The 12,422-nt window shown below is 44.5% G+C and overlaps 1 protein-coding gene across 3 annotated transcripts in view; it reads left to right on the forward strand.

The window, feature by feature from the left end:
• The window catches only part of ITSN1 (intersectin 1), a 1,130,286-nt gene that overhangs the window by 426,721 nt on the left and 691,143 nt on the right, over positions 1-12,422 (forward strand). For all 3 annotated transcript variants that reach the window (XM_069202488.1, XM_069202489.1, XM_069202490.1), the window contains exons 15-17: positions 8,604-8,744; positions 10,836-10,923; positions 11,319-11,458. In XM_069202488.1, coding sequence (XP_069058589.1) covers positions 8,604-8,744; positions 10,836-10,923; positions 11,319-11,458 — 369 coding nt within the window. The remainder of the gene's footprint in view (positions 1-8,603; positions 8,745-10,835; positions 10,924-11,318; positions 11,459-12,422) is intronic.

Raw genomic sequence — 12,422 nt, forward strand, 5'->3', positions numbered from 1 at the left:
TGGTCAGACACACCTGTGTACCCATGATGTGGACACAGGAGACAGCATGCCTGTCAAGAACAAAATCTTTAGACAATCTGACCATGTTAAGGAAAGCATCAAGGTGGAAGTCCACAAGATGCTGGAATTGGGAGTAATTGAGCGCTCTGACAGCCCCTGGGCTAGCCCAGTGGTCTTAGTCCCCAAACCTCACACCAAAGATGGAAAGAAAGAGATGAGGTTTTGTGTGGACTACAGAGGGCTCAATTCTGTCACCAAGACAGATGCTCACCCAATTCCAAGAGCTGATGAGCTCATAGACAAATTAGGTGCTGCCAAATTCTTAAGTACCTTTGACTTGACAGCAGGGTACTGGCAAATAAAAATGGCACCTGGAGCAAAAGAGAAAACAGCATTCTCCACACCTGATGGGCATTATCAGTTTACTGTTATGCCCTTTGGTTTAAAGAATGCCCCTGCCACCTTCCAAAGGTTGGTGAATCAAGTCCTTGCTGGCTTGGAGTCCTTTAGCACAGCTTATCTTGATGATATTGCTGTCTTTAGCTCCACCTGGCAGGATCACCTGGTCCACCTGAAGAAGGTTTTGAAGGCTCTGCAATCTGCAGGCCTCTCTATCAAGGCATCCAAATGCCAGATAGGGCAGGGAACAGTGGTTTACTTGGGCCACCTTGTAGGTGGAGGCCAAGTTCAGCCACTCCAACCCAAGATCCAGACTATTCTGGACTGGGTAGCTCCAAAAACCCAGACTCAAGTCAGGGCATTCCTTGGCTTGACTGGGTATTACAGGAGGTGTGTGAAGGGATATGGATCCATTGTGACAGCCCTCACTGAACTCACCTCCAAGAAAATGCCCAAGAAAGTGAACTGGACTGTGGAATGCCAACAGGCCTTTGACACCCTGAAACAAGCAATGTGCTCAGCACCAGTTCTAAAAGCTCCAGATTATTCTAAGCAGTTCATTGTGCAGACTGATGCCTCTGAACATGGGATAGGGGCAGTTTTGTCCCAAACAAATGATGATGGCCTTGACCAGCCTGTTGCTTTCATTAGCAGGAGGTTACTCCCCAGGGAGCAGCGTTGGAGTGCCATTGAGAGGGAGGCCTTTGCTGTGGTTTGGTCCCTGAAGAAGCTGAGACCATACCTCTTTGGGACTCACTTCCTAGTTCAAACTGACCACAGACCTCTCAAATGGCTGATGCAAATGAAAGGTGAAAATCCTAAACTGTTGAGGTGGTCCATCTCCCTACAGGGAATGGACTTTATAGTGGAACACAGACCTGGGACTGCCCATGCCAATGCAGATGGCCTTTCCAGGTTCTTCCACTTAGAAAATGAAGACTCTCTTGGGAAAGGTTAGTCTCATCCTCTTTCGTTTGGGGGGGGGGTTGTGTAAGGAAATGCCTCCTTGGCATGGTTGCCCCCTGACTTTTTGCCTTTGCTGATGCTATGTTTACAATTGAAAGTGTGCTGAGGCCTGCTAACCAGGCCCCAGCACCAGTGTTCTTTCCCTAACCTGTACTTTTGTATCCACAATTGGCAGACCCTGGCATCCAGATAAGTCCCTTGTAACTGGTACTTCTAGTACCAAGGGCCCTGATGCCAAGGAAGGTCTCTAAGGGCTGCAGCATGTCTTATGCCACCCTGGAGACCTCTCACTCAGCACAGACACCCTGCTTGCCAGCTTGTGTGTGCTAGTGAGGACAAAACGAGTAAGTCGACATGGCACTCCCCTCAGGGTGCCATGCCAGCCTCTCACTGCCTATGCAGTATAGGTAAGACACCCCTCTAGCAGGCCTTACAGCCCTAAGGCAGGGTGCACTATACCATAGGTGAGGGTACCAGTGCATGAGCATGGTACCCCTACAGTGTCTAAACAAAACCTTAGACATTGTAAGTGCAGGGTAGCCATAAGAGTATATGGTCTGGGAGTTTGTCAAGCACGAACTCCACAGCACCATAATGGCTACACTGAAAACTGGGAAGTTTGGTATCAAACTTCTCAGCACAATAAATGCACACTGATGCCAGTGTACATTTTATTGTAAAATACACCCCAGAGGGCACCTTAGAGGTGCCCCCTGAAACTTAACCGACTATCTGTGTAGGCTGACTAGTTTTAGCAGCCTGCCACAAACCGAGACATGTTGCTGGCCCCATGGGGAGAGTGCCTTTGTCACTCTGAGGCCAGTAACAAAGCCTGCACTGGGTGGAGATGCTAACACCTCCCCCAGGCAGGAATTGTCACACCTGGCGGTGAGCCTCAAAGGCTCACCTCCTTTGTGCCAACCCAGCAGGACACTCCAGCTAGTGGAGTTGCCCGCCCCCTCCGGCCAGGCCCCACTTTTGGCGGCAAGGCCGGAGAAGATAATGAGAAAAACAAGGAGGAGTCACTGGCCAGTCAGGACAGCCCCCAAGGTGTCCTGAGCTGAGGTGGCTCTGACTTTTAGAAATCCTCCATCTTGCAGATGGAGGATTCCCCCAATAGGGTTAGGATTGTGACCCCCTCCCTTTGGGAGGAGGCACAAAGAGGGTGTACCCACCCTCAGGGCTAGTAGCCATTGGCTACTAACCCCCCAGACCTAAACACGCCCTTAAATTTAGTATTTAAGGGCTACCCTGAACCCTAGAAAATTAGATTCCTGCAACTACAAGAAGAAGGACTGCCCAGCTGAAAACCCCTGCAGCGGAAGACCAGAAGACGACAACTGCCTTGGCTCCAGAAACTCATCGGCCTGTCTCCTGCCTTCCAAAGATCCTGCTCCAGCGACGCCTTCCAAAGGGACCAGCGACCTCGACATCCTCTGAGGACTGCCCCTGCTTCGAAAAGACAAGAAACTCCCGAGGACAGCGGACCTGCTCCAAGAAAGGCTGCGACTCTGTTTCCAGCAGCTTTAAAGAACCCTGCAAGCTCCCCGCAAGAAGCGTGAGACTTGCAACACTGCACCCGGCGACCCCGACTCGGCTGGTGGAGATCCGACACCTCAGGCGGGACCCCAGGACTACTCTGATACTGTGAGTACCAAAACCTGTCCCCCCTGAGCCCCCACAGCGCCGCCTGCAGAGGGAATCCCGAGGCTTCCCCTGACCGCGACTCTTTGAACCTAAAGTCCCGACGCCTGGGAGAGACCCTGCACCCGCAGCCCCCCGGACCTGAAGGACCGGACTTTCACTGGAGAAGTGACCCCCAGGAGTCCCTCTCCCTTGCCCGAGTGGAGGTTTCCCCGAGGAATCCCCCCCTTGCCTGCCTGCAGCGCTGAAGAGATCCCGAGATCTCTCATAGACTAACATTGCGAACCCGACGCCTGTTCCTACACTGCACCCGTCCGCCCCCGCGCTGCTGAGGGTGAAATTTCTGTGTGGACTTGTGTCCCCCCCGGTGCCCTACAAAACCCCCCTGGTCTGCCCTCCGAAGACGCGGGTACTTACCTGCAAGCAGACCGGAACCGGGGCACCCCCTACTCTCCATTCTAGCCTATGTGTTTTGGGCACCACTTTGAACTCTGCACCTGACCGGCCCTGAGCTGCTGGTGTGGTGACTTTGGGGTTGCTCTGAACCCCCAACGGTGGGCTACCTTGGACCAAGAACTAAGCCCTGTAAGTGTCTTACTTACCTGGTTAACCTAACAAATACTTACCTCCCCTAGGAACTGTGAAAATTGCACTAAGTGTCCACTTTTAAAACAGCTATTTGTGAATAACTTGAAAAGTATACATGCAATTTTGATGATTTGAAGTTCCTAAAGTACTTACCTGCAATACCTTTCGAATGAGATATTACATGTAGAATTTGAACCTGTGGTTCTTAAAATAAACTAAGAAAATATATTTTTCTATATAAAAACCTATTGGCTGGATTTGTCTCTGAGTGTGTGTACCTCATTTATTGTCTATGTGTATGTACAACAAATGCTTAACACTACTCCTTGGATAAGCCTACTGCTCGACCACACTACCACAAAATAGAGCATTAGTATTATCTCTTTTTGCCACTATCTTACCTCTAAGGGGAACCCTTGGACTCTGTGCATGCTATTACTTACTTTGAAATAGCACATACAGAGCCAACTTCCTACAATTCCCCACTGGCATCAGTGTGCATTTATTGTGCTGAGACGTTTGATACCAAACCTCCCAGATTTCAGTGTAGCCATTATGGAACTGTGGAGTTCGTGTTTGACAAACTCCTAGACCATATACTCTTATGGCTACCCTGCACTTACAATGTCTAAGGTTTGGCTTAGACACTGTAGGGGCACAGTGCTCTTGCACATATGCCCTCACCTATGGTTTAGTGCACCCTGCCTTAGGGCTGTAAGGCCTGCTAGAGGGGTGACTTACCTGTGCCACAAGCAGTGTGAGGTTGGCCTGGCACTCTGAGGGGAGTGCCATGTCGACTTAGTCTTTTTCTCCCCACTAGCACACACAAGCTGTGAGGCAGTGTGCATGTGCTGAGTGAGGGGTCCCCAGGGTGGCATAAGACATGCTGCAGCCCTTAGAGACCTTCCCTGACATCAGAGCCCTTGGTACCAGGGGTACCATTTACAAGGGACTTATCTGAGTGCCAGGGCTGTGCTAATTGTGGAAGCAAAGGTACAGTTTAGGGAAAGAACACTGGTGCTGGGGCCTGGTTAGCAGGGTCCCAGCACACTTTCAATCATAACTTGGCATCAGCAAAAGGCAAAAAGCCAGGGGGTAACCATGCCAAGGAGGCATTTCCTTACAGAGGGGCAGCACATTTGGTGTCCTCCTTGCATAAACTGGTTTGCACCGGTCCAGGGACCCTCAGTCCCTGCTCTGACGCAGTTCTGCCGTCTTGAATCCATGATGTGCAGAGGCCTCTGGGAGCATCTGAGTGGCCAGGACAGGTAGGCTAAGTCACAGCCCTCTCCTGATAGGTGGTCTCCTAGCTAGTTTACCAATCCCCCTTCCCAGGCTATTTGGGCTCTCACTCTTGGGCGGGTTCTCAGATTCGATGTGCAAGATTCCACCAGGACTCCTCTGCATCGTTTCCTTCCTCTTCTGGCCACTAGAACAGCAACTGGACTCTTCAGGAGCCAACACTCTGCAACTCCAGTGACAACTCCACTTTGCAGCATTGTTTCTCCGGCTCCTTCCAGCAACTGCAACATTTCCCCGGCTGTGCATTCTCTGAGGTTGGCGAGACTCCAGCCTGCACCAAGAAGTAAGAAGGAATCTCCCTTTGGGGTGAAGGCATTTCTCCCCTGCATCCGCAGACACCAACTGCAACAATGACTGGCTGTGTGGATCTGTTTTCCTCCAGAACTGTGTGGATCCTGCATCACAGATGGTAGTCTGGAGTGGTCCACTGGGTCCTCTCTGCCAGCTGTCCAATTTGGGAGACGGTAAGCCCTTGCATCTCCTTGCAGGACAGTACCCCCGTGCACTGCCACTCTTGCAGCTACCAAGGCTGGTTTGCTCCTGCTCCAAGGGATCTTCAGGCTCCCTGTAGCCCTGGCACTTCTTCCTGTCAAGCACAGTCTCCTCTCTGCTGCTCAAACGATGTGGGGTTCTGCTTCAGGTGTGTTGAGTGGGCCTCACTGCGACTGCCAGTGGGTTGCCTGTTGGGGCTGCCTCCTCTTCTGGTGACTATCCCGAATGCGGTGGGTCACCTTGGACTCCCCTTCAAGGGTCGACTCCTCTGAGCCTTGCTGGTCCTCTTCAGTCTTGCAACACTTCTTTTTCTTCTTTTACATTTGCCAAGGCGTATTGGTAGTTTTCATGCACAAATGACCAACTGCGACCCAACAGCTGACGTGGGAAACCATCTGCATCACTTCAGGGACTCCTCTTCATCTACTGTACTGAACAGCTGGTCTTATTCGTCCCTCGTCGACCTGGTCCTGCATCCACAGAAGGGTGGGTAGTGGCTCCTGCCCCGACAGGACACCATCATGGACTGGACTAGGTCCCCTTCCTTTGCAGGTCTACTTCTGCCAGAATCCACCTTTGGGTCCTTTCAGTCCGGTTTGGGTCTTGCATAATCCTTTTCCTAAGTACTCCTGTTGGTTTTTGGTTAAAACCAGGTACTTACCTCTGCTCTCCTGGTCACTGGGGGTCACTCTGATACTCATCTCTTTGGGTTCCTAGTTCCTCCAGCACCGCCTCTAACGATTCCACATCCTTGGGTGGGGAACTGTATCTCACATGCCACTATTTTAGTATATGGTTTGGCTCTCCCCTAGGTCCCTCACTATTTTCTATTACTTTTGCCAATGCTTGTTGCTTTTATGCTCCTTAATGATTGTTATTGTGTATATAATTGGTGTATTTACTTACATCCAGTTGGGGAGGGACTGCCTATAAGTATTCTAGTGTTTGTTACCATAATAAAGTACCTTTCTTTTTTGTAACAATGTGTGGTTCTTTCATGTGTGAGATTACTGTGTGGCGATAGTGGTATTGCATAAGCTTTGTATGTCTCCTGGATTAAGTCTTGGCTGCTCATCCACAGATACCTCCAGAGAGCCCTGGCTTCCTAGGCACTGCCTACCCTTCACTAATAGGGGATACCTGGACCTGTTGTAAGACAATACCGTAGGTGTCCACCGCACACCAGGCCAACTTCCTACACCCCTGTCCACTGGTAAGGGAATCCCTGGAGCCTTTGCACAATGTAGCTCAATTTGATATAGCATATAAGGAACCAGTTCCCTACACTGGATATCTGTCAGGCAGCAACGTGGGCCTCTTCGCTCACATTTACCAAACACTACTGTCTGGACGGTCTGGTCCGTCCTGATGGCACTTCACCCATTTGGTACTACAGAACTTTTTGATTTAAAATTGGCTGTTTAGGCCCACGTCCAGGGAGGGCATTGCTTGGGTATGTATTCTAAGGTAAGGAATTTTCAGATGAACAAGTTACTTACCTTCGGTGGTGCATCATCTGGTAAAGAGTCTGTCTAGCTGCATATTCCTTACCACTCCCAATCCTTTCCGCACAGCAAGTCGATTGTAGTATGAGGGGTATCCTTTCCTGGCATAGTTTTTTCCACTTCAGTCAAATATCAGGGCTCCATGCTCTTGGTATGGAAATTTGTAAAAGTAACTGGTGTCTGTGCACTGGGGTGGTGCCTAAATAGGTAACTTCCAACACAACTGAATGGCGCCACCTACCAGCATGCAAGGATACTGCTCAAAATAACTTCCAAATCCATTATGACTATTGGGGATATTCAGAGGTAAGGAACCTGCTGCTAGATAGTATCTACCATATAAGGCTTCACTGAAGGTAAGTAACTTGTTCTTGTAAAACATTGGGCTCTCATTCCAGATGCTAGAGCCCCTTTTATAATTTTCCATGACAAAAGTATGAGAGAAAACGGTTTTACGTCAGCCATGTGTCATCAAATCCCAGCAGAAGATCAGCATTTATTATAGGTTAAAATCACCACAATTCTTAAAATTAATGATACCAACAAATGAGTTCTAAAATCAACCTTTCTATATGTTCCTTTCTGCACTGTTAAAGTCAGGTACATTTGTGGGGCAAAAATCGTAAGCCTCATCGCCAAGAAAATCAAGCCGGTATGCTTTTTGTTACCATTCAACTAAATAGTCCCATGAAAAACATACTATCTAGCAACAAAATGACTGGGGTAGAATAAAGTCCTCTTCTTCCTCTTTGTCCCCTTCACACCAGCTCGCTTCTACTGGAGTGTCTCCGCCTTCGATAATACTCATGCTTAAGAGTTATGTTAAGAGAAGAATGATCTTGCCAAGTTCCAATAGAAGAGACACAAAGGATTCTTAACTGCTCTTTCATACTAGATCAGTGTTGTTTTTAGAACTCTAGTGACTTGCCAGAGTAGAAGCTTAGAGGGGAAATCACATAGCATACATCTTCCTTTTTCTCGTTTGCAGATATGTGTAATGTTTGATTACATATAGGTAATTGTTAGTTTACAGTGTTGTGTTTATCTTCGGACTTTCCACCACCGCCATTGTCCTCAGCCAAGTGTCATATTTGCCACTTGTTAAGAAGCGTGAATACTGATGGTGTGTACAGTCTTTTCAGTTTTTATTATTGTTACATTTGTTTATATTTAAAACTTCTCGAAGTTGAGATGTGAAGTGATAATTACTGAAAAGATGCCTGGAGGCAAGTTAAGGTAAGTAAATCCTTTTTACCTGGCAATTTTAAAATGCAGCTGGCAGGGAAGCAGGTTCACAGCAACTGCTCCCTCGCTGTTCAAAAATAAAAATTCCAAGGTACATAAACATTTATAGATGCAGCACGTCGTTACATATTATATCACCACATTCATTAAGGAAAAAACAAATCTTTCTCCTTTAGAAAGTCAAACGAAATAAATACCTAACATCATACAAAGATACTAACCTATTATAAATGTTCGTGAAAACAAATACAGAATTTGTGTTCTATACACCCAACACATAATGTTTAAACCATATGGGAGGATAGCCTTTTCTGGTCGATTTAGCTCTACCATCTATCCACCGCTCCCCTCCCCCCGGCAAATGTAATTTTAATTTGTTTGCTAGTGAACGATGGAGACGTTTAACATGATTTCAGTTTGATTGCTAGTTTGATATTTTACATTGTTTTCTATTCATTAAAGAATGACAAAAAGAATCAACTTGAGGGTAAATTGCAAGATATTCGCTGTCGACTGACCACACAAAGGCAAGAAATTGAAAGTACGAATAAGTCTCGAGAACTGAGGATTGCAGAGATTACACATTTACAACAGCAGCTACAGGTGCGCAGAATTCTTTCTGATCCTTCTTATTGCAGTGTTGGGTATTTCTGATCAAATATTCTTTGTGAATGAGTATGTAAATGCATTTTAAGTTGATTTTATTTTCCAATGATTTAGTTGCGTTTCTGCAGTATTATAAGGCATAAATATTATCTGGGGGGTTCATTGCCCCTGAGGGCTTTAGGAGCAATGCGTAGTAGCTTCCACTGCTGCCCTCCTTGATAGGTTACAGTAAATGCCACTAATGTTTCCTTGCTAGAGTCCCTTCACATCTTCCATTCAACCACCCGAAGAAGGGAAGCAAAAGTTGGGCAGCACAGAGTTTAGTAGGTTGCACTGCACCTTTTACACAGGTGAAGTGTCTACCACCCTCAGTCTGCCACCTTTCACAGTTCATGACACGTAGTGTATAGAATGGTTTCAACTAAATATCTGCTGTATAGAAACCTCACTTATTTTATTCCAGGTCTTACTATCTTCCACGTTTAAAGACTTTATTCTCACTTGCATTTTAGCTCAATTATACCCTTATATATTACACATAGTCTGTTGTTTTGGTTAAATGCACACTTAGAACATTTAGATCTGGTGGCCTTTGTATGTTTTTTTTTTTTTTTATTTGTTTTTTATTTGCTAGTTATTTCCATGGCCTCCTGGAGTTTAGATCAAAACTGACCTCCTTAATGTACTACTTATTCTCCCTGCATCAATTTCTCAGGACTAGTGAAGTTGAAATTCGGGCTGACTTGCCAGATACAATCTAGGCAAGCTGTGTTTTTGAAAACATCCATTAAACATGGAAATGTTCCAGACTGTTCCGTACAGTCAGGCCTTTGGGATGAGATGATGGACCCAGTTACTAATAAAGCAAACACTAAGGCACTGATGCAGTGCAAAGTTCTAAAGGAACTCTGCTTAAAAGTTTTATTGTAGGCAGAATCTGGATATTCTGCTTTTGAGTATAAAGCTAATCAGTTTTATAAATGTAATTCTGAAAAAAACCCATTGCTGGCTGTGTTTAAAAACATATAAATATTATTGTAGGCAGTCACTTTTTTTTAAATGATGAATACCTAACTATGGTCAAGAGCAAATTAAAAAGGCTATGGTGTGGCCTAATTCTCATCTGCTAGTTTGCCTCCTGTTGATCAATACCGTCTAGCAGAAATGATATATACTGAGGTTCTAAAAGGGCAATATGTAGCATATCCATTGTACCTATCCATAACTTTACTTGTAAAATGGGGTGTAAGGACATGTAAAGACGCAGTTCTCAGCTGGTCTCTCGATTTCTGAAATGTATGGATCTTGTCACTCATTTACCCAGCATATGATATGTGTATTTATGCTGTGTGTTGATATTGCATGCCAGCCTGTCACTAATTTTTATTTTACGTTCTGATAAAGGACCAGGCTGTTTGAAGTATATCATAGTGTGTGCATCTTTAATTTTTGTTTGTAATGTAATTCCATTGCCTTTTTTAACAAAGAAGTACATTACATTTAAAAAATAAGACTCCCTTATATACTCTAGAATGTATGTTTGTTGTTAAATGTCACTCTTGAAGTCATGAGCAAGCTAATAACTACAAAAAGCTAATGTAACAGAACGAAGCCACTGGTTCAGTACACCAGCCCATCCCCCAAGAATATGTTGCCCAGAGCAATGACTAATTTTTAAACAGGGCCATCTTTCTTTTTCTGCACATTACAGCTTGAAGACAAAGGGTTTATATGAAAGCTTGCATCAACCAGATCGTATCAAGTGTTTTTTGTGTGCATGCAGAAAACCCCCCAAAATACACTTGTGAATGAATTAGATGTCACTTATGGCATATAAATATCAAATGGAATAGGCAAATGTAATAATCCCAAAGAATTTGTAAAGTCAAAGATCGTTTGCCTCAATGAGGAGAAACGTAATTGTGTTCAGTCAGAAGGAAAAGAATGCTTATTCTGCGTAACACCCCTACCCCTGCGATCGCTTACCCTCAATTCCAAGGTAATATTTTCTGGAATCGGCATGTTAGTATGTCTTTATCTGGAAAAATCAGTATTGTTTGACTGATGTTTTTAATTTTATTATTCTAGGAATCACAGCAGATGCTTGGAAAATTGATTCCAGAAAAACAAACACTAACTGACCAATTAAAACAAGTGCAGCAGAATAGTTTACACAGTAAGTCTGTATGAAAGCTTCTTTTGAATATCTGCAAGTTCCAGATCACTCTTATCGATAAGTGGGACTATCTTTGAAGTATGCCACTTAGTATGTTCTACAAATAGTTTGTTACATGGGGTTTGCAATAATGTGCACAATCCATAATGTGTACAGTTCATTAATGTTTTAGTTGTATTGCTTGTGAATATGTTTTAGTTACTTTTAAGAGGATTTTTAATGCCACTACATGAAAAAATGTGGCCGAACCTTTTGCTAAATAAACAAACAAATGAAAAGACATCTATGAAAGATAAACCATAGAAACAATGGACCTAAGTTATAAAAAGTTGAGATTACATTGTAAAGAAAAACTTTTAGGTCTTCAACATTAACAATTAATGTATTCAAAACAGGAGATTCTCTTCTCACTGTTAAAAGAGCATTAGAAGCTAAGGATCTTGCACGACTGCAGCTCCGGGACCAGTTGGATGAAGTTGAGAAAGAAACTAGGTCCAAACTTCAGGAGATTGACATTTTCAATAATCAGTTAAAGGTAACTATGCATTTAATGTAAATTTAGAAAACATTTGAGAAAGAAGTACAGTTAGTACATTAGAGTTGGTATGTGGGTGTTGCACCTCTTCAAGTGTCCAAAAGTAAAGTTTTTGTTTTTACAATTCTAATGATGGAAATATGTCAGGAAAGAGCTTTGAACTGTGCAGTCCTTAATAATCTACATGAATTCAAACTCATTTGTATCATGCAACAGTCATGTTAGAAAGTGGTTTGTATATCATTGCATGAACTCCACCTTGCGGTTTCAGCTAAAATCTTTTTAGTGAGATGTTAGTTTGACGAGTTGAGTCAACTGTTCTTGAACAAACCAACAAAAGCAGTCAAAGCACATAGGTTGCCTGCCTCCAGACTTCTAGTGGAGAAGTACTGCATGTACACATTACTACGATCAAAATAGTTCCTAGGAAACCTGCCAGTGCTGCAATGGATAAGTTAAGTGTTAAACGTGTCTGTATGCCAAAATGGAAAACATATCTAATCTAGAATACTAGAGTAAACCTAGTGATGTCCTGTGTTAAATTGAATCTCCACACCTGTTACTGCAGTGCCTGGGGTTTGTTACTGCTCAGTTTCATCAATTCTCTGCTTGAGGCAATTTTGTTGTTTTTCTCCATCATTCTGTTTTTAAACAGAACTGCCTGTTCCTACAGAACTACAGTAATCACTTATCCACCCTTCTGTGAATCTGATGTGATTGGTGCCAACTGATAAACGGTCTGCCACTAGATAATTGTAAAATATAAAGCTGAATCTCCTTTCTTTCGGTGTATGTGCAATTGGCCATATTCGCTCTGTTTCACTTAGAAATAATTGTAACAGTTTACAACTGAGCAGTGTTTTGAAAAGATCTGATGCTGAGATCCTAGTGAGCATTTGTAAAACTATAGAGTTTATTTAGAGCTTGGGGGATGGGACAAATGTGGCAGCTATCTCGTCTGCCA

Source organism: Pleurodeles waltl, chromosome 8 (genome assembly GCF_031143425.1).
Source record: "Pleurodeles waltl isolate 20211129_DDA chromosome 8, aPleWal1.hap1.20221129, whole genome shotgun sequence".
Classification (NCBI taxonomy): domain Eukaryota; kingdom Metazoa; phylum Chordata; class Amphibia; order Caudata; family Salamandridae; genus Pleurodeles; species Pleurodeles waltl.